This window comes from Petromyzon marinus, chromosome 17 (genome assembly GCF_048934315.1).
Source record: "Petromyzon marinus isolate PM22_M1 ecotype Great Lakes invasive population chromosome 17, UKy_Petmar_22M1.pri1.0, whole genome shotgun sequence".
Lineage (NCBI taxonomy): Eukaryota > Metazoa > Chordata > Hyperoartia > Petromyzontiformes > Petromyzontidae > Petromyzon > Petromyzon marinus.
Window position 1 is genome coordinate 10,461,696 of NC_133683.1, and position 23,709 is coordinate 10,485,404.

At 41.8% G+C, this 23,709-nt stretch overlaps 1 protein-coding gene across 1 annotated transcript in view; it reads right to left on the bottom strand.

Moving 5' to 3' along the window:
- Nucleotides 1-23,132, bottom strand: part of LOC116943363 (uncharacterized) — a 40,563-nt gene extending 17,431 nt beyond the window's left edge. Inside the window, exons 1-2 of the mRNA XM_076067598.1 lie at nucleotides 23,025-23,132; nucleotides 6,221-6,378 (exon numbers count right to left, since the gene is read on the bottom strand). Coding sequence (XP_075923713.1) covers nucleotides 6,221-6,326 — 106 coding nt within the window. The 5' untranslated portion in view covers nucleotides 6,327-6,378; nucleotides 23,025-23,132. The remainder of the gene's footprint in view (nucleotides 1-6,220; nucleotides 6,379-23,024) is intronic.
- Nucleotides 23,133-23,709: the final 577 nt, after the last annotated feature.

The window sequence follows — 23,709 nt, forward strand, 5'->3', positions numbered from 1 at the left end:
CAGTTCTCATAAATAAGATTATTACGCATGAACTCAGGAAAGAAACACGCAAACACTTCTGTGTTAAGCAATTTTATTCTAAACGAAACCTTAACTTAATAATATGCAAACTCTCAGGCTTGGAATTATCACAGTACCAACACAGTAACCATCAATGATTGCGTTGTTTCACTTTGGCAACTGCATACATGATTAATTCCCCGCGTAACGAGAGCTCAATTGGTGATAGGGAGAGTAGTTAAAACATGCATGCACGCTATTCTAAACAAAACCTTAACACTATAATATGAATTATTATACTTTAAATTGTCATAGTACTACAGGCGATGTTCATTTCATTGATCCATCTCTTCAACCCTCAATAATCACGTTGTTAATTGGGTAACGGAACAATTGATTACTTCCTCTGGGTACCACGAACATATATGGCAAAATAGGAATAAGAGGTCCTTAAAATTATGCGACGATATTAATAGGAAAAGGCAGTCAAAACAATTATCATTCCCCAAAGGCAAAAGTATACGTCAATGGATTAATCGGCAAGATTATGCCATTAAAAAGAGAACAAAAAACGAATGACTGAGATACTTCTAAGTGACCGTATCCACATAACTCAATGGGCAGCAATGTTCTTCACGATCCGTTGATATTTAATGCACTACCTTGGAATGTCACTCTTCTTGATTGTCCCGATATGCGTGTTGTGTGTCTTCATGAAGCAGACGCCGGGTGATGCGTCGTGAGGGTGTGAGTGTGGGGGAGGATTATACAAACTGCTTCGTTCTCTTGCTCGGGGCGTCGGCTTGGCTGCTCGTGCAGGCAGATACAGGCTCTTTCCGCTGTTGGAGGACTGCGCCGCACGCGCTCTCTCTGCGGAGATGCTCGAACGCGCTCTTCGCTGGTCCGCCGACTCTTTTGCTCACGGGCGGCTGGTCAGGCTCTTTCCGCAGCTGGATGAGCCAAGTCGGCGCAACGCTTGGTGCTGGCAGCTGGCACTCTTGCTTGGTGGCGCTGGTTGCGCTGCAGCTGGGAGCTGGCACCCGATGTAGAAATAAAAGTCTTTGAGCGATACTTCGTCTTCCAGCTCTGAACTCGCGCTCGTTGATACATCGCCACTCGGCGAGCTTCGCCATCTTCGGTTGATCGCGGGGCCCCTTGGAGCCTGCCGCTCGCCGCCCTCTTCTGGCGCTCGCCGAGCTGCCGTCTTGTTGAACTGTCGAGAGCTATTGTGTGTGTCGTGCTGCCGTTTGATCCGAAAAAATCTCCACCCCCTCTGCGCGTCTCTTGCGAGAGGAAAAAAACAGATGCTCGCCTCTGCGTTGTGGGGGGGGGGCGGGTGTAGCCCGTGTGTGTATCATCAAGTTCAGCGCATCCATGTGCACAGATGGCCCCCGCGATAAAGAGTCATTTCCTTCGCTCTGGTGTTACATTTTGGCTCTCCCGCGCTGCGGGAAGACAAAGACGGCCGGGAGGCTCCTTCCTATGGAACACAGTCTATCTTGGCTGTGTAAGTCCGACCCATTCCGCCGCATTCCTTCTCGATAACCCTTGATGTAACACTGCATCATCATTATTATTTGTTTCTGTCCCCAAGATTTGTGATTTAACAGTTCATCATTAGACGTTACCTCCGATATTCCAAGGGTTGCATTCTTTTGCTCCCTGTCCGCATACATACAAGATGTCGACCTATCTACTAAGTTCTGAACTTTGATCGTCGTATTAATAGCAAAGAAGGGTAATATGTTTAAATCTCTCGTGTGTGTGGCGTCACACTGTCCGCAGGCTGACGGAGGGGGGGGGGGGTCCCTGAAGCCTGGAATTCCCCCTCGGGCTCCATGAGTAATTTCCCTTCCCCTTTCCCTCTTTCGATTTTTTTGGGGTTTATAGCTTTATTGTTAATCTCCTGGCAGCCTGGTGCTTGAGGGGAGGGCCCCGGAATTTATTATATATTTTTATTGGCCTTTTTACGACCTCCAGCTGCTGGCTTCTGGGATGAGGTAGCGGCTGTTTATTTATTTATTCCGGTTACTATTTAAAAATAAATATATCGGCAAATTTTATTATTATCAATTTTGGAAAAAGGCCTATATAAACAACAACCCTTTCCCCTGGGGAGATATTAGGGTTGTCACCTGTTAGGCGTAAGCTTTTAATAATTTACCGGCAGTAGCCCTTAATAAACCTTGGCATGAGCCCCTACTAAAGAACTGTCAGTGTCCTCAGTTGCACCTCAACACAGGCAACGAGCTGAGATTAGGAGCACACGCTTAAAAGGAGTGCTCCTAATCTCAGCTTGTTACCTGTATAAAATACACCTGTCCACAGAAGCAATCAATCAATCAGATTCCAAACTCTCCACCATGGCCAAGACCAAAGAGCTCTCCAAGGATGTCAGGGACAAGATTGTAGACCTACACAAGGCTGGAATGGGCTACAAGACCATTGCCAAGCAGCTTGGTGAGAAGGTGACAACAGTTGGTGCGATTATTCGCAAAATGGAAGAAACACAAAAGAACTGTCAATCTCCCTCGGCCTGGGGCTCCATGCAAGATCTCACGTCGTGGAGTTGCAATGATCATGAGAACGGTGAGGAATCAGTCCAGAACTACACGGGAAGATCTTGTCAATGATCTCAAGGCAGCTGGAACCATAGTCACCAAGAAAACAATTGGTAACACACTACGCCGTGAATGACTGAAATCCTGCAGCGCCCGCAAGGTCCCCCTGCTCAAGAAAGCACATATACATTCCCGTCTAAAGTTTGCCAATGAACATCTGAATGATTCAGAGGACAACTGGGTGAAAGTGTTGTGGTCAGATGAGACCAAAATGGAGCTCTTTGGCATCATCTCAACTCACCGTGTTTGGAGGAGGAGGAATGCTGCCTATGACCCCAAGAACAAAATCCCCACCATCAAACATGGACGTGGAAACATTATGCTTTGGGGGTGTTTTTCTGCGAAAGGGACAGGACAACTTCACCGCATCAAAGGGACGACGGATGGGGCCATGTACCGTCAAATCATGGGTGAAAACCTCCTTCCCTCAGCCAGGGCATTGAAAATGGGTCGTGGATGGGTAATCCAGCATGACAATGACCAAAAATACACGGCCAAGGCAACAAAGGCGTGGCTCAAGAAGAAGCACATTAAGGTCCTGGAGTGGCCTAGCCAGCCTCCAGACCTTAATCCCATAGAAAATGTGGAAAGATCTGCAAAGAGGAGTGGGACAAAATCCCTCCTGAGATGTGTGCAAACCTGGTGGCCAACTACAAGAAACGTCTGACCTCTATGATTGCCAACAAGGGTTTTGCCACCAAGTACTAAGTCATGTTTTGCAGAGGGGTCAAATACTTATTTCCCTCATCAAAATGCAAATCTTCTTTGTGACTTTTGGTAAAGTCACGTAGAATAAGAATAAAACAATAAAATAATAAAATAAAAAACACAATAAAATTCTCACGACGTTTCTGCCACAACACAAGCAGCCTTCAGGTGAAAGAACAGAACTGTCCGGACGACAGAGCTTCAATTAACGCTGCTAAGATTAGCAGCGTCTTTTTAAGCTCGGTGAGAGGCGCGGCGAGCCTTGACAAAGGAGTTTACATATCAGAGCAGGAGAATTTAGCATTGAATAGCCGAGGGATTAGCTTGTGACAGAAATAGCTGTGTTAAAGTCAAAGTTTACATATCAACAGAGGCATTTAGTATATGGATGCTAAAGGACTCCAACTAACCAACTATCATGAAGTAAACCGATTTTAATGGAGAAATTTGAGACTGACGCCATCCAGATTGCCACTTTACGCCCAACGTTATGGAAGAGGTACGTGGATGACACTTTTGTCATCTGGCCACATGGCCAGCCTGCGCTAGACCAATTTCTCGACCACATCAATTCCATACACCCATCCATCAGATTTACCATGGATGTTGAAGAAGATGGCAAGCTACCCTTTTTGGATGTCTTAATTAAAAGGAGTCCTGATGGTTCAATTAGCCATTCTGTCTACAGAAAAGCTACCCATACAGATGCTTACTTGAAACCGGATTCCCACCACCATCCATCCCAGAAGAACTCCCTCATCAAGACTCTATACCATAGAGCCCAATGCATTTCCGACCAGGAACACATTGCCAGTGAACTCAAACACGTACACCAGGCTCTCAGGGCTAATGGTTACTCCAACTACACAATCCGCAAAGCCATCACTCCAGTCATGAAGAAGGATCCTCTTGAAGGGCCACTCAAAACCATCACCTTACCCTACATTGCAGGGGTTACTAAAAAGATCTCCAAAATCCTGAATAAACACAAGATCCCGGTCCGATTCAACACAGTACATAAAATCCGTGATCTGGTTCCATCTGTAAAAGATGCTGTTCCAGACATACAGTACCCGGGCGTTTACAAACTAAGTTGCCTCTGTGGTAGCAACTACATTGGGGAAACCAAACGACATATCTTGGACCGCATCCGCGAACATAAAGCAGACTTGAAACACGGTAGAACGAACTCCTCTGCCGTGGCAGATCACTGTTATAATTCAGTGGGCTCACATGACATTGACTTCTCCAAGACGGAGGTTCTTTGCAAGCCAACCGGCTACCATGAGAGATTCGTTCATGAGGCCATTCACATATACAAGCACAGAGACAATTTCAACCGAGAAGATGGATTCTGGCTTAGTAACCCCATTGGAAAAATGTTTTAAACCATTTCGGTTCTTAATTAATTGTATTTTACGGTGACCGTCAGACCGCAGCTCTTTCGCTGGCATTGTGGCTGTTTCTCCCTCCCTCCTCCTCCCTTCCGAGCAGGGATTGACTCGTCCGCCTGAATGTCGCTGTCCTTGGTGCTGATGTTAAGGGGATGGGAAAAACCACCATTTTTCTCCATTTAACATTGTGATATATAACGACTTATTGTTAGCTGCTCAGCTGATTGGAGAGTATAGAGTTTATTGAAAACATTGAGCTTATATTTTAGTTTTTTATTGGTTTACTATATGGTAATCATGATATAGTGTAATGTATACCCAGTTGCTGTATGATTAATAGCTCAGCTTATTGAAGAATATATTAAGTACATTTATTATATTGATGTGATATAGACTTAGTTTTTTCACATCGGTTTACTTAATGATAGTTGGTTAGTTGGAGTACTTTAGCGCCCATATACTAAATGCCTCTGTTGATATGTAAACTTTGACTTTAACACAGCTATTTCTGTCACAAGCTAATCCCTCGGCTATTCAATGCTAAATTCTCCTGCTCTGATATGTAAACTCCTTTGTCAAGGCTCTTCAAGCTTCTCACCGAACTTAAAAGACGCTATGGTTTACTTTATAATAGTTGGTAATTGGAGACCTTTAGCGTCCATATACTAAATGCTTCTGTGGATATGTAAACTTTGACTTAAACACAGCTATTTTTGTCACAAGCTAATCCCTCGACTATTTCAATGCTAAATTCTCCTGCTCTGATATGTAAACTCCTTTGTCAAGGCTCGCCGCGCCTCTCACCGAGCTTAAAAAGACGCTGCGAATCTTAGCAGCGTTAATTGAAGCTGTCGTCCCGACAGTTTTGTTCTTTCACTTGAAGGCTGCTTGTGTTGTGGCCGAAATGTCGTGATAATTTTATTATTTTATTTGATTATTTTATTGTTTTATTCTCATTCTACGTGACTTTACCGAAAGAACCAAAGAAGATGAATCCTTGCAGTCACGAAAGCTTTAAATCGAAAAAATGCAAATCAATTTATAAAATTTTTGACATGCGTTTTTCTGGATTTTTTTTGTTATTCTGTCTCTCTACCATTAAAATTATAGACTGATCATTTCTTTCTCAGTGGGCAAAGGTACAAAATCAGCAGGGGATCAAATACTTTTTTCCCTCACTGTATGTGGTCATGGTTATCTATTCCCAATCATTGCCAACTTCAGTACTGAATATGTGATCCAGTCCTGGTTTTTTTCTAGGTCGACTCAGCCTCAAATGAGTACCTGGTACTATGTGTAAACATCGCCTCTCGGGAGACAAAAGCAGCAGGGTGTGGTCCTGGCCACCCACCCCCTTGTGTGCCGTACCAGCCTTCATAGGTGGATCTTTATTCGTACCCAAGTGTGTACCAGATGTGCGCGTGTATTTTTGTGTGTGCATAGCGGCTGTGACTGCAAGTGTGCCCATGTGCGCGAGTCTCTGTGCATGTTGGATACCGGGCGGTGGTCCGAACTTCCTCTGCCCGTTCTCCTGGATCATGTTGTACCCTGTGCGCAACATGAGGTCCAGCAGGGCCTCCTCGTCACAGGCCATGCCGAGCATTGCTGGTTTGGCTATGGCGGTGCTGGGGCAGCAGATTGGGGTACAGGGAGGCCTACGACATCCAGGGGACAGAGAGCGCACATCAACAACAGTTTATTAATATTTGTAGGGCTTAAATGCCACTCATTGTCAACATCTGATAACTGTCCACATGTATACTTTCTGAAAATGTTAGCGGTTTCGACACTCCACACTGCATATTGAGCATTTGCTCTACTCTGAAGAAGGGTCATTGCCTGAAACGTAAGCCTAAAGTGTACAGGGAAACCTCTACATTCGTGGTTTTGACTTCATGAAATGCGATTATTCGCAATTTTATATTTGTACACCAGTTCAACCTTTGTGCTTTGTTTCCCCCGTCAACTTTTCGCCATTTGACAACAACGCATCTTGTAGGGGGGGGGGGGTGTGCGGGCGTTACCTGTGCAGCGCAGCAGCGGCATTTTTTTTTATTTTGATCATTGAGGTCTCAACGTCAAGTGGGTGGAGTGAGAGCAAGAGTACAGTGCAGAAAACGGTGATGAGTTCAGCTTAAACAGTGACTGATGCTTTTGTTAGCGGTGATGGGGGGGTCTGCTCACCATCATCATAGCACCCCCATCATCATCATCATCACACCATCATCATCACACTCCTATTAATACAACTTACAAATCTGCAGTATAATTTATTGATGTTTTGTATTCTATCGTGCTGCATTGTTTTATTGTAATATTGTACTAAGTGTATGTATGTTATTTGCATAAACAGTACAGCATTCATGTTATGAAACATTTTCATTTTCTCCTGTATGTTCAGTCGGGACACCAACCTAACCCTAACCCATATAAACACAGCACAGGATCTACATTCACGATTTAAACATTGGCAATTTCAGTCGGTAGCCATTTGGCAATTAGGCTACCGATAGCAAGTTCTTGGCCCGTTGCACGACTTCTCGCCATCTATACACCACCTCCTCTGTTTTTAAGGTGACAGCAAATCTCCTCAATTACTGCAACAACTTTACCACACCACTTAGCCAGTGACACCGCCCAGAGGTGTGGGGGATTTTAAGCTAGTTAAGCAACCAAATAACTTAAAAAAATATATTCTTCATGAATTAATTGTGGGTAAGATCACGTCGAAATGTCAACTTATAACTAGAAGCCTCCACCACCCAAGAGAGCCAACAAATTAAGTTGTAACATGGGCAAATGTAACAAGTTCATTGGTTTATTAGCAACATTGGAATCACACCTACATGTGAATCCAAAATAAACTGATTGTGAATCATATCGGTCGTGAAAGCCAACGTATGAAAACTGTTTAAAAGAAAAACAATCTATCGGTGTGGCGACGGCCGCGTAGCGGCGTAGAGAGGGCATGAGGACAAGAAGGAGAGAGCGCTCGTGGGGGGAAGGTGGAGAGCTGAGAGAGCGGCGTGAGAGAGAATGAGCGAGCGAATGATGAAGGCAGGAGGCTTGAAGTGCACCCTGTGGAGGGCATGGAGGCCGTGAGAGCCAGGCTGAGACAACTCTACGCGCCGTCAGAATTTTATATATTTTTTTTAAAAGTCGTAGTCTTCGTCTATCTCGGTCAGGGGTCGGCAACGAAAATAACAAGATGGGCTTTTTTTTTTGGCGAATTCGGTACAAAATTCAACGTCTCAAGAGCCGGATTGCACGCGAGTACACACTGCTCGTACATTGTGTCATGACGCAGTCCGTAGTCAGCAGCGTGCTGCTCCGTAACCGCAGGTTGCCGACTCCTGCTCCAGGTGATGACAACTTACGAAATTACAGCCTCAGCCGTGAACTTAAAGCTGGCGGGAACAAAAAATAACGAAGATTAACAACGGCCTCCTTCCATCTTTGTGAAATTCTCCAATCATTCCCTGCAGATCGCCGACACTGCTTGTTATGATCATGGGTGTCCTGAGCAACCGCAAGACCAAGACGATTATATTTATTCATACGTGGTTTAGTCTTGTTTTTAAATGTTGCTTTAGTGGCAGTCCAAGTCAAGAATTGTCAACTTTATAGCCTACAGTTTTTCAAGTGTAGCTCTAACATTACAGGGTTAATCAGGTACAAAACAGTATTCCTAGAGACAGTCTGTTCTCTTATATAACGCCGCGTGTTTTCATGACGCGAATTCGATTCATGACGCTATTAATGTACTTGGGGAACACGTTGCTGTTATATTACGCCGATGCGAATTGGGATGTAACGCGATCGGGTGAACAGAACTATGTCGCTTGCGAGTAGGAATAAGCGGTCGTACGGCTGCCTCGGCGGAGCATCACCACAAGGCATTGGGATGCTACGAGATGCTTCTAGATGATACCCGCGCGCCTCAGTCTTTGTTCGGCCTGCGTACGCATCTCACGTGTTATCGCGGACTGTGCTTTACCCCCCTATATTATTCATCATTTATTTACTATAACGCGATTTTTCCACAACGGCGTGTTCTTCACGGAACGCAACCACCACCGCGTTATAGGAGAACGAGACAGTAAATCCTACAGTGGTGTCCAGTCTATGCTTGGAGACAGCTGCTGACTTCCGTGTGCTCGTGTAGTTACTGTTCCCGTAAACTTTGCTCATTGATTCCTCCACCCACGTTGAGGAGTCTTCCACGTGGCGTTGAGCCACCATCGACGTAGAAATTTTATATTTAATCTGGGACAATCAGATGAGCCATGAAGCTCTTTATCACACGTATGCAGTCCAAGCTGGTGAAAAACACTCTCTCCGTCCGCTTCTTGTTCGGCCTGCGTATGCATTTCACGTGTTATCGAGGACCGTCCTTCACCCTACTTTATAGATTATAACGCCATTTTTCTATAACACGATGTTCTTCAGGATCGCAACTTCTACTGCCCCGTTCCAGGGGAACAGACTGAATTACCTTCTGCACTTTTCCGAACAAGTATCGTACGGGAAAAGTGCAGAAGGTTATTCAGTCCGTTCCTCTGGAACGCGATACACTAATGTGCACTACGTCTCCTAACTGCTTCCCCTTTGCTCGGTGTGCATCCCCTTGGTTTGTTGCATCCCCTTGGTTTGTTGCATCATGACGCTCTTCCAAATGCTCCGACTTTGCGGGGGTTATAACCTCACGAACGTTTAGAAATTAAGCATTGTCATGGGAGAGGGGGTAAACAAAGCACTGAAGCGAGTCCAGCTGCGGAAATGAAGTCCACAGCGTTTCCTCTTTTCGTACCATCAAACAACACGCTTTTAGGTTTGCGTTTATGAACAATTCACGAACAGTGATAACCGGCGAGTAGCGTACTTGATGATTGGGAAAGCGAGTAGATTCACACGGTGCTGCAGCCGTGAACTTTAGGTGGCAGGTGAGGGGAAAATAATGAAAATAACAGCCTCCTTTCATCTTTGTGAAGTTCTCCAATCGTTCCCTGTGGATCATTGGCACTGCTCAGTAGCGTTAACGTAGCATGGGGGTTGGGCAGGGGGTGCCTCGGTCCCTTCCTGGGTGGCCAAAGTTACGAGTTGGGCCCCCCACCCTTGACAGCCACCATGAGATCTGTTTACGACAACAGCGTAGAACTACTCACGTTACAACGCGCGCGGTTTACATTTTTTTAATGAAAATGCTTTCATTTACGTTCCACGTTTTACTTTAAATTAATCACAGCGGTAACGTGTTGGCTTCCGCTAATTTGCCATCGCGCGTCTGTTTCTATGCTCTTTGTCATCATCTTCGCAGTGTAAACCACGTAAACAAGCAGAGCTGCGGTACATTGGCTGCATTTTGCAAAGACGGAGCTCGACGCACCCCTACAGCGTTAAATGTTCGAGACCGTGAGCGTAACCACAATGCCATTAGGGCAAGAGGAGGCCGCGAGAGATAACAGCCTCGAGGTGCAACCGTGCGAAGAGCCAAATCAAAAATTGAGGGTCCCCCACCTGAACCGATTGGTGCACCCCGTGCTGATATTAACAATGTACCATGGGACCTCCTTTGCTGGTACAAAAATATGAGAATAGGTTTTCCCCTTTTTACTGGCAACAAAACAGCTGCGTTAAGATGTTAAAACACCAAATTGAAACTTTTTACAAGGAATCATGTCTGCATTAACCACAATACTTGTGGTCAGAATGCAAACAAAAAACGTACTCTGATAATATATGCATTGTCCTTGAAAATGATTGGTCCACACCAGAGACAGCTTTCTTTTGAGCCTCGTCTCTAAATGGTGTTAGACCAGAGGACGCCAAAAGTACGCCTGAAACCAACACATTGGCTCGCCTCTCAAGGTAAACACATGGGGGTTCGATCCCGACCCATGCTGTATATTTTAACCCAGAGGTTGTTTTGGGTTAGATCGTGTAAATATCGAAATGTGCCGTTAAAACCCGCCACCACCCGACACAATCCTTACTAGTTGGCCGTGTCGGGTGGTGGTGGGTTTTAACGACACATTTATATATTTACACGATCTAACCCAAAAAAAACTCTTATGGATATCGGTCGGGAAAACCTACGTGTTAAACTATACATTTTAAGTTTGCATGTCTCTCTCTCTCTCCCCGTGTTTTTTTTTCTCTCCGGGTCCTCTGGTTCTCCTCCTCCACATTTATAATCCAAGTCACGCTTTTTAAGTATTTGGCTGCTGCTGCTATACATTTCCACGTGATGATAAGCTGCTTCGTTGAGCTTTCGTTTGTGATGGGGCAGGCCGCTTCTGAAAAAAAAAAGCTATACAGCTCAGTGGGGCCTTACCTGGCAATTACTACAAGCCAAGAATGTCTGTGCGTAACGCGCGTGACATCACTCCACATGCCGCCCCCCCTTCATTAATATTCATGAGCAGGTGGATTTTTACACTCACGCAGAAGGTCGAGCGGAAATAAAATGTTTTTCGCAAATTCGCTTTAAGTTTCACGTTTCTTTATTGAACGTGAATATCCATCTATATAAAAAAAAAGTCAAAAATTGCGTGTGGGTTTGTGTGTGGTCGTGCGCTTGGCTCTCCGTTAGGTACCACGCCGTAAGCCCCGCGGTGAGCAAGCGCTAATCCTTTTTCACATCCGTCAACTTCAAATTAGTTCAATTAGCGATTTAGTGCGATTTGTGTGTGCTTCCATTTTATTTATTTATGACGCGCGCAAGACCATACCAACTCACGCGCCTTTGGTGGGGGGGGGGGCGGCCCATGCCAAGTCGCACGCCTTCGGTGGGAGTGGGGGGGACATTTGCTTTCGCGTTAAAAATGCTATAAAAATAAACTAAACGCTGACCTAAATTCTTCACTGTGTGATGTCCCCCCCCAGCCCGATGTGTGCAGTTACTAATATATACAGTCGCTAGGTGCTACCACTATAGGCCGTACATATTACTGCAGAGCAGCCTGGGAAATCGTGGCTGCGGGTGGGGCTCAGGGGAAGCAGCCCAGCCCCAGCCTGCCAAGGTGCCACCTCGGCCGGCTGGACAATCTAGGCGAGGCCGGAGGCTCTGCACGGGACTAGGCCTCACCACGCCACTCTGTCAGGTGAGTACTTTGTGCTATAGAGACAGCATGTACTACTGTAGTGAAAGCAGGTACCACCACAGTATACACTGCTGTAATCATAGCAGGTACCACCAGTCAGTATGTACTGCTGTAATCATAGCAGGTACCACCAGTCAGTATGCACTGCTGTAATCATAGCCGGTACCACCAGTCGGGTATGCACTGCTGTAATCATAGCAGGTACCACCACAGTCAGTACGCACTGCTGTTAGATTTTTAAGAGTAGTTTTGAAATATTTCTAAGACCCGGGCAATGCCGGGTACCTCCTGCTAGTAATAAATAAATCTACCCAGCAACAAAGAAAATTTGGTGTCTTTATTTATTTCTTCAGCACTTGAGGCAAAAGGTAAGTCTAATTAATGCTTCTACATTATGGTAAAATACATTTCTCGTGATTTTCCAGATATTGTATCGATTTCCAATTTATTTCAACCCCAGCGACTGAAAGCAGAAGAGAATAAAGTATCAGAGCAGTAAATTTGAACAAATTGAAGGTCAGTTATATACAGTGCTACAGTCACATGAAGTGAGGCGTTTTATGACGTAGTTTTGTGCAAGAATCACTGCCATTAATAAAGTGCTACAGTGAACTGTATTAGTGTTTTGACTTCGTTTTGTGCCAGATTCACTGCCATTAATACAGTGCTGCAGTGAAATGCAGTGAAGTGTTTGATGACGTATATTTGTGCAAGATTCACTGCCAATAAAGTTACACAAGATACAATATCTGCTCAATTTTTTTGTAAATATTACAGCTTCCGTCCAAGGACGGGCAAAAGGCTAGTATAAAAAGTTTTGTTGAAATTACGTAAATGTGCTTTCCCACCGGCTTACTTAGCGACTCATTTCCTGAGCCTCACTTATAAATTGAACAAATAAGTAGACATCCTTCATATACCTGTTCCTCCACACAACAGATCCATGTTGTCCTTCCCAGCACCTCCAATTAGCACGGTTGGCTACATACGCATACCGTGTCAACAAGCCACACGGTTTACATTCTTGTACAGGGAAATTGAGTTCAGGTCCATACGGTACAGCCGTTTCAATACATCAAAAAAATCAATGTTGTCCATTTGTTTGTGTTTCTCCCTTGTGATGGGACTTTGTCGGATGAACGTTGAGAATTGTAAGGGCACGGGGTGACCAATAAGGTGTGAATTGGTCTGTGATAAGGTAGGGCACTGAGAAAAGGTTGACAGGGATGCATTGAGCCTTTCTCCAATAAGAAAAACTCAACAACATTCGACAATAACACTGCGACCTTCAAAGGAAACATTTAAGGTGACAATTTGGGGAACCTCCCTTCGTCAGGGCATTCAGAGCACACACACACACATAGGCCATAGACAGACTGCACTTAAAACATTGAAGATAATGAAAAATAAGAATAGGATTGACCTTTCTGGCAATAAAACAGGTGTTAATTTGTTCAAACACCAAATAAATACATTTTGGAAGACATCAAGTCTGCAATAACCACACATACATGTGGTAAAGCATGCTCGGAATTACTCTTTGGTTCTTTCGGCATAGTCACGTAGAAGGAAAACTAATTAAATAGAGTACAACGTTTCTATTGCAACACAAGCAACCGTCATCAGGTAGAACTAAATTTGAGAGACAAAACACAGGCACGGAGACACACAGACAGACACAAGCTGAGAGAGACAACATAGAGACAGAGACCCAATGCCTCTGTGTTGAGGCCTTAAATAGAGAGGGGGGGGCAGAGAGAAAGGTGGGTCTGCTGGAGCAGAGAAATTAGGATGTCAACGAGAGAGCTGTGTGGAAATCTACCTCGAAGCGGCCGGGGGAGGGAAAGAGCGAATGAACCTACAGCGAGGGAAAAAAGTATTTGATCCTCTGCTGATTTTGTACGTTTGCCCACTGACAAAGAAATCAGTCTATAATTTTAATGGTAGGTGTATTTGAACAGTGAGAGACAGAATAACAACAAAAATCCAGAAAAACACACGTCAAAAATTTTATAAATTGATTTGCATTTTAATGAGGGAAATAAGTATTTGACCCCCTCTCAATCAGAAAGATTTCTGGCTCCCAGGTGTCTTTTATACAGGTAACGAGCTGAGATTAGGAGCACACTCTTAAAGGGAGTGCTCCTAATCTCAGCTTGTTACCTGTATAAAAGACACCTGTCCACAGAAGCAATCAATCAATCAGATTCCAAACTCTCCACCATGGCCAAGACCAAAGAGCTCTCCAAGGATGTCAGGGACAAGATTGTAGACCTACACAAGGCTGGAATGGGCTACAAGACCATTGCCAAGCAGCTTGGTGAGAAGGTGACAACAGTTGGTGCAATTATTCGCAAATGGAAGAAACACAAAAGAACTGTCAATCTCCCTCGGCCTGGGGCTCCATGCAAGATCTCACCTCGTGGAGTTGCAATGATCATGAGAACAGTGAGGAATCAGCCCAGAACTACACGGGAGGATCTTGTCAATGATCTCAAGGCAGCTGGGACCATAGTCATCAAGAAAACAATTGATAACACTACGCCGTGAAGGACTGAAATCCTGCAGCGCCCGCAAGGTCCCCCTGCTCAAGAAAGCACATATACATGCCCGTCTGAAGTTTGCCAATTAACATCTGAATGATTCAGACGATAACTGGGTGAAAGTGTTGTGGTCAGATGTGACCAAAATGGAGCTATTTGACATCAACTCAACTCGCCGTGTTTGGAGGAGGAGAAATGCTGCCTATGACCCCAAGAACACCATCCCCACTGTCAAACATGGAGGTGGAAACATTATGCTTTGGGGGTGTTTTTTTGCTAGGGGGACAGGACAACTTCCCCGCATCAAAGGGACGATGGACGGGGCCATGTACCGTCAAATCTTGGGTGAGAACCTCCTTCCTTCAGCAAGGGCATTGAAAATGGGTCGTGGATTGGTATTCCAGCATGACAATGACCCAAAACACACGGCCAAGGCAACAAAGGGGTGGCTCAAGAAGAAGCACATTAAGTTCCTGGAGTGGCCTAGCCAGTCTCCAGACCTTAATCCCATATAAAATCTGTGGAGGGAGCTGAAGGTTCGAGTTGCCAAACGTCAGCCTCGAAACCTTAATGACTTGGAGAAGATCTGCAAAGAGTGAGACAAAATCCCTCCTGAGATGTGTGCAAACCTGGTGGCCAACTACAAGAAACGTCTGACCTCTGTGATTGCGAACAAGGGTTTTGCCACCAAGTACTAAGTCATGTTTTGCAGAGGGGTCAAATACTTATTTCCCTCATTAAAATGCAAATCAATTCATAACATTTTTGACGTGCGTTTTTCTGGATTTTTTTGTTGTTAGTCTGTCTCTCACTGTTCAAATAAACCTACCATTAAAATTATAGACTGATCATTTCTTTGTCAGTGGGCAAACGTACAAAATCAGCAGGGGATCAAATACTTTTTTCCCCTCACTGTATGAGAGCCTGGTAATTTTAGAGAAATAGGCACTTTGAGAAAACTAAACAAATTTTTGGAAATGTAATGCAATGCAACACAGAGAGTCGGCTAACAGACGGTTAACAAACAGCCTGGTTGATTACCTTCTCTAAAGATTGTTCGTCAAATTTTACACTTAACGTCTAATTTAGCAATCTTTGGAGAGCGTAATCAAGCGGGCTATGCGTTAACCGTGTGTTAGCCGACCCTCTGTTGCATTGCATTACATTTCCAAAAATGTGTTTAGTTTTCTCAAGCTGCCTATTTCTCTAAAATGTACCAGGCTCTCATTGGTCCATTCGCTTGTTCTCTCCCCCGGCCGCTTCGGGGTGGATTTCCACACAGCTCTCTCATTGACACGCTAATTTCTCTGCTCCAGCAGACTCACCTCTCTCTCTGCCCCCCCCTCTCTCTCTATTTAAGGCCTCAACACAGAGGCATTGGGTCTGTGTGTCTATGTTTTGTGTCTCTCTGTCTCTCTCTCTCTGCTTGTGTCTGTCTGTGTCTCTCTCTGTGACTCTCTCTGCTTGTTTGTCTGTGTGTCTCCGTGTCTATGTGTTTTGTCTCTCTCTCAAATGTAGTTCTACCTGATGGCGGTTGCTTGTGTTGCAATCGAAACGTCGTACCCTATTATTTAATTTAATTTCTTTCTACGTGACTTTACCGAAAGAACCAAAGAGTAATGCTCCGACAACACTAACAAAATGTTTTTGTTCCTGGGTAGTAAGTGTTATTTCCTAATTGCTTATGCCTCAAAAGTACAGAGAATGGCTATTATTATTCCCCACAAACTTGTCTTTTGTGACCAGGACAGTGATATTTTGAAATTAAAACATTTTCAATGAGAAAACGTGGTGTGCGTTTGTGTCTTTCCTTCACACAGAGTCCTGGTCACAAAAGCAAAGTTAGTGTGGAGTAAGAGCCATTCCCTGTACTTTTGAGGCGTAAGCAATACAAAAAATAAATCTTAGTACCCAGGAACAAACATTGTGTTACACAGTGATTGTATATATGGCAGTCATTTAAACTGTTTGGCCTACACCAGAGACAACAGCCTTCTTCAAGGCCCTTAGACCAGAGAACTCCATTAGGCGAACAATACAATCAAAGTGTCTCGCGTCAAGCAGTTCTATTTATGGGGTACTATTTTCATCATCTTGGATATTGCATAGATATCACTGCCCGACACGAGCTCTCTTTGTGCTGGTCAGCTTGTGGCGTTCTCTGGTGGAACATTCATACTGAAACAGGGCCATGGAGAAGGATAATGTCTCTGCTGTAGGCAAAATAGTTTGACATTGCAGATATTATAATCAGAGCGTGTTTCTTCGCATGTTTTCCCACGTGTGCGTGTGGTTATTGCAGACTTGATGCCTATTTGGTGTTTGAACGTCTTAAAACCTAATGCTGTATTGCCTGAAAGGGCTCAAAGCCCACTGTATTATTATTTTTCATCATTTTGGATATTGGCACAAAAGGTATCCAATTGACACATTTAAAGTGTTACATAGACACATTTAAAGTGTTACATAGACACATTTAAAGTGTTACATAGACACATTTAAAGTGTTAAATAGACACATTTAAAGTGTTAAATAGACACATTTAAAGTGTTAAATAGACACATTTAAAGTGTTAAATAGACACATTTAAAGTGTTAAATAGACGCATTTTAAGTGTTAAATAGACACATTTTAAGTGTTAAATAGACACATTTTAAGTGTTAAATAGACACATTTTAAGTGTTAAATAGACACATTAAAAGTGTTACATAGACACATTTAAAGTGTTACATAGACACATTTAAAGTGTTAAATGGACACATTTAAAGTGTCACAGACACATTTAAAGTGTCACAGACACATTTAAAGTGTTAAATATACACATTTAAAGTGTTACACAGACACATTTAAAGTGTTAAATAGACACAATTTAAAGTGTTAAATAGACACATTTAAAGTGTTAAAGACACATTTAAAGTGTTAAATAGACACATTTAAAGTGTTAGACACATTTAAAGTGTTAAATAGACACATTTAAAGTGTTAAATAGACACATTTAAAGTGTTACATAGACACATTTAAAGTGTTACATAGACACATTTAAAGTGTTAAATAGACACATTTTAAGTGTTAAATAGACACATTTTAAGTGTTAAATAGACATTTATAGTGTTAAATAGACATTTGAAGTGTTAAATAGACATTTAAAGTGTTAAATAGACACATTTTAAGTGTTAAATAGACACATTTTAAGTGTTAAATAGACACATTGTAAGTGTTAAATAGACACATTTTAAGTGTTAAATAGACACATTTATAGTGTTAAATAGACATTTGAAGTGTTAAATAGACATTTAAAGTGTTAAATAGGCACATTTAAAGTGTTAAATACACACATTTAAAGTGTTAAATAGACACATTTAAAGTGTTAAATAGACACATTTAAAGTGTTAAATAGACACATTTAAAGTGTTATAGACACATTTAAAGTGTTAAAGACACATTTAAAGTGTTAAATAGACACATTTAAAGTGTTAAATAGACACATTTTAAGTGTTACATAGACACATTTTAAGTGTTAAATAGACACATTTTAAGTGTTAAATAGACACATTTTAAGTGTTAAATAGACACATTTTAAGTGTTAAATAGACATTTATAGTGTTAAATAGACATTTGAAGTGTTAAATAGACATTTAAAGTGTTAAATAGACACATTTTAAGTGTTAAATAGACACATTGTAAGTGTTAAATAGACACATTTTAAGTGTTAAATAGACACATTTATAGTGTTAAATAGACATTTGAAGTGTTAAATAGACATTTAAAGTGTTAAATAGGCACATTTAAAGTGTTAAATACACACATTTAAAGTGTTAAATAGACACATTTAAAGTGTTATAGACACATTTAAAGTGTTAAATAGACACATTTAAAGTGTTAAATAGACACATTTAAAGTGTTAAATAGACACATTTAAAGTGTTAAATAGACACATTTAAAGTGTTAAATAGACACATTTATAGTGTGAAATAGACATCATTTAAAGTGTTAAAGACACATTTAAAGTGTTAAATAGACACATTTAAAGTGTTAAATAGACATTTTAAGTGTTAAATAGACGCATTTTAAGTGTTAAATAGACACATTTTAAGTGTTAAATAGACACATTTTAAGTGTTAAATAGACACATTTTAAGTGTTAAATAGACACATTAAAAGTGTTACATAGACACATTTAAAGTGTTAAATAGACACATTTAAAGTGTTAAATAGACACATTTAAAGTGTTATAGACACATTTAAAGTGTTAAAGACACATTTAAAGTGTTAAATAGACACATTTAAAGTGTTAAATAGACACATTTTAAGTGTTACATAGACACATTTTAAGTGTTAAATAGACACATTTTAAGTGTTAAATAGACACATTTTAAGTGTTAAATAGACACATTTTAAGTGTTAAATAGACATTTATAGTGTTAAATAGACATTTGAAGTGTTAAATAGACATTTAAAGTGTTAAATAGACACATTTTAAGTGTTAAATAGACACATTGTAAGTGTTAAATAGACACATTTTAAGTGTTAAATAGACACATTTATAGTGTTAAATAGACATTTGAAGTGTTAAATAGACATTTAAAGTGTTAAATAGGCACATTTAAAGTGTTAAATACACACATTTAAAGTGTTAAATAGACACATTTAAAGTGTTATAGACACATTTAAAGTGTTAAATAGACACATTTAAAGTGTTAAATAGACACATTTAAAGTGTTAAATAGACACATTTAAAGTGTTAAATAGACACATTTAAAGTGTTAAATAGACACATTTATAGTGTGAAATAGACATCATTTAAAGTGTTAAAGACACATTTAAAGTGTTAAATAGACACATTTAAAGTGTTAAATAGACATTTAAAGTGTTAAATAGACGCATTTTAAGTGTTAAATAGACACATTTTAAGTGTTAAATAGACACATTTTAAGTGTTAAATAGACACATTTTAAGTGTTAAATAGACACATTAAAAGTGTTACATAGACACATTTAAAGTGTTACATAGACACATTTAAAGTGTTAAATGGACACATTTAAAGTGTCACAGACACATTTAAAGTGTCACAGACACATTTAAAGTGTTAAATATACAAATTTAAAGTGTTAGACACATTTAAAGTGTTAAATAGACACAATTTAAAGTGTTAAATAGACACATTTAAAGTGTTAAAGACACATTTAAAGTGTTAAATAGACATTTAAAGTGTTAGACACATTTAAAGTGTTAAATAGACACATTTAAAGTGTTAAATAGACACATTTAAAGTGTTACATAGACACATTTAAAGTGTTACATAGACACATTTAAAGTGTTACATAGACACATTTAAAGTGTTACATAGACACATTTATAGTGTTAAATAGACATTTAAAGTGTTAAATAGACACATTTAAAGTGTTAAATATACACATTTAAAGTGTTAAATAGACATTTTAAGTGTTAAATAGACACATTTTAAGTGTTAAATAGACACATTTTAAGTGTTACATAGACACATTTTAAGTGTTACATAGACACATTTTAAGTGTTAAATAGACACATTTTAAGTGTTAAATAGACACATTTTAAGTGTTAAATAGACACATTTTAAGTGTTAAATAGACATTTGAAGTGTTAAATAGACATTTAAAGTGTTAAATAGACACATTTTAAGTGTTAAATAGACACATTGTAAGTGTTAAATAGACACATTGTAAGTGTTAAATAGACACATTTTAAGTGTTAAATAGACACATTTATAGTGTTAAATAGACATTTGAAGTGTTAAATAGACATTTAAAGTGTTAAATAGACACATTTAAAGTGTTAAATACACACATTTAAAGTGTTAAATAGACACATTTAAAGTGTTAAATAGACACATTTAAAGTGTTAAATAGACACATTTAAAGTGTTAAATAGACACATTTAAAGTGTTAAATAGACACATTTAAAGTGTTAAATAGACACATTTAAAGTGTTCAAGACACATTTAAAGTGTTAAATAGACACATTTAAAGTGTTAAATAGACACATTTATAGTGTGAAATAGACATCATTTAAAGTGTTAAAGACACATTTAAAGTGTTAAATAGACATTTAAAGTGTTAAATAGACACATTTAAAGTGTTCAAGACACATTTAAAGTGTTAAATAGACACATTTATAGTGTGAAATAGACATCATTTAAAGTGTTAAATAGACACATTTAAAGTGTTAAATAGACACATTTAAAGTGTTACATAGACACATTGAAAGTGTTACATAGACACATTTATAGTGTGAAATAGACATCATTTAAAGTGTTAAAGACACATTTAAAGTGTTAAATAGACACATTTAAAGTGTTAAATAGACACATTTAAAGTGTTAAATAGACACATTTAAAGTGTTAAATAGACACATTTATAGTGTGAAATAGACATCATTTAAAGTGTTAAATAGACACATTTAAAGTGTTAAATAGACACATTTAAAGTGTTAAATAGACATCATTTAAAGTGTTACATAGACACATTGAAAGTGTTACATAGACACATTTAAAGTGTTAAAAAGACACATTTAAAGTGTTAAATAGACACATTTAAAGTGTTAAATAGACACATTTAAAATGTTAAATAGACACATTTAAAGTGTTAAATAGACACATTTAAAGTGTTAAATAGACACATTCACGCGTTAAATAGACACATGCACGCGTTAAATACACATTCACGTGTTAAATATACATTTTGAAGTGCTATATAGACACATTGAAGTGTTATATTGGTAAGATTGAAGTTACCTTTTTGAGAAGCTACTGAGAACCAAAAGTTTTAAAAATGTATGCGTTTACTGCACTACATTAATTTTATGAAACATAAACTTTAAGACGTTTCTGGAACATCGCATCATCTCCTATGTTAGTGAACGAGTTTATTTAGGAATACATTTTTATCGATTATTTTGTCGATTACTCAACAGCGACAACACAATGTACATTGGTGAAGACGCCGCCCCCTGCAGTGTAAACAATTTAAAGTTTAAATTTCGATTTAAAGCTTTCGTGACTGCAATGATTCATCTTCTTTGGTTCTTTCGGTAAAGTCTCTCTCTCGCCTATGAAGGGTCACTGACCCGAAACGTCGCCCGTTCTCTACATCCCCGCTGTGAAGACCACGTGGAGTGTTCTGAGGCTGCTGCTCGCCACTAGACTCCCCGAAGTGATCCAGGGGGCCCCAGGGGGCTCCAGGGGGCTCCAACCTTCACCTGCTACACCCCCACCCCCCTCACCCCCGAGCGGCCCTGGACATTCCACATTCACGTGGCCGGGGGCCAGGACGTCCAGGCCAACTGAACGGCCGCTTGAAGCTTCGCGGTCGACACTCCACAGCCGCCTTGGATGGGTTCAATTCCTGAACCAAAAACACCCCTCAACAACCACCACGTACCTGGTACAAAACACAGACCTCGCCGAGAATAACAACACGAAACGTCGGGTCTTGTTGTTCTCGTTGCGTGTCTCACCCTTCGCTTGGTGTCCTCAGGCAGCTGTTTATAGAGAAACTTAAATAGCTCCGATGTAGAGTTGAAGTTTGCGTGACTGCAGGGATAGATAATCTTTGGTTCTGTCGCTCAAGTCACGGAGGTAGAAAATACATTAAAATCACGACGTTTTGTTTTATAGCTACGTGACTTGACCGACAGAAGCAGAGAGTATAAATATCTCCTTGTTTAATAGTTGGGCTGGAGAATAAAAACTAAAACAACCACGAATATAAAGTCCTCGACATCACGTGGGGCGCGCAAGCTTCTCTCCTTTTTACAAACATGGTGATGATGGCGGTGGTGATGGCGGTGGTGATGATGGTGGTGATGGCGATGATGGTGGTGGTGATGGTGATGATGATGGTGGTGATGGTGGTGGTGGTGATGATGGTGGTGATGGTGGTGATGATGGTGGTGGTGATGATGATGGTGGTGATGATGATGGTGGTGGTGATGATGGTGGTGGTGACGATGATGGTGGTGGTGACGATGAAGATGGTGGTGACGATGAAGATGGTGGTGACGGTGATGATGGTGGTGATGGTGGTGATGATGATGGTAGTGGTGATGATGATGGTGGTGGTGATGATGGTGGTGACGATGGTGGTGACGATGAAGATGGTGGTGATGATGGTGATGATGATGGTAGTGGTGGTGACAATGGCGGTGATGATGATGGCGGTGGTGATGATGGTGACGATGGTGAAGGTGGTGACGGTGATAATGGCGGTGACGATGATGGTGGTAATGGCGGTGGTGACGATGGCGGTGATGATGGTAGTGATGATGGTAGTGGTGATGGTAGTGGTGGTGACAATCGCGGTGATGATGGTGGTGGTGATGGTAGTGGTGGTGACAATCGCGGTGATGATGGTGGTGGTGACGATGATGGTGGTGATGATGATAGCGGTGATGATGAAGGTGACGGTGATGGTGACAATGGCGGTGACGATGATGGTGGAAATGGCGATGGTGGTGGTGACGATGGCGGTGATGGCGGTGGTGATGGTAATGGCGGTGATGATGGAGCGGTGGTGCAGCGGTTAGCGCTACGCTACGAACCCGACCACCCAAGTTCGATTCCAGCTCACGGCCACCGACACCGGCGACGATGATCTGAACCCATCCCGGGCCTCCCCCTAACCTGGTGCGGTGTGTAGCAAAACGTCGCCACTGAGGGAAGACAAAGACGGCCGGGCGTTTGGTTGCTGGCCGCCCGTCACCCCCCTCGTGTGCCACAGTGCCCGTAGCCTTCGTAGCTGCTGCTGCTCGCTAACAGTGTGTTACGTGGCGACACGGGGGGGGGGGGGGGTACCCCCCCGGGGGGGTACCCCCCCCCCCCCCCCATTGATCAATGTGTACGTTTGGTAGAGGTACTGTCGAGTGGCCCTGCCATGCGAACGTGGAAATTCCCCAGCAACCGTGACCGGCTTCACTCTCAGCAGCAGCCACCACCACCACGACCACCACCACGGCCCACCACAGAAACGTCGCCAGGGCACGTGGTGAGGCGATGTCTCTCACCTGGGGAGTCTGCGCTGCGGGGGGGGTCGACCTCGTGGCGGCTAAAAGCACTCGGGGGGGGGGGGGGTGGACGAGAGAGGGGGAAGCGAACTAAAAGAAACCCCCACTCCTGGTGAAATATAAAACAATAAGACGACAAATCTACCGCCGGTGAGATTAAAACTTCGCTCGACCTCGGTCGAACCCTCACGAGGCCAACGGCAGTGGCGAGGTCCGAACACGAGTGCAGCGATGACGACACGAGTCACGTGGCGAGCAACCCAGCATCCTCCTCCCCCATCCTCCCCCATCAACCTCCTCCTCCC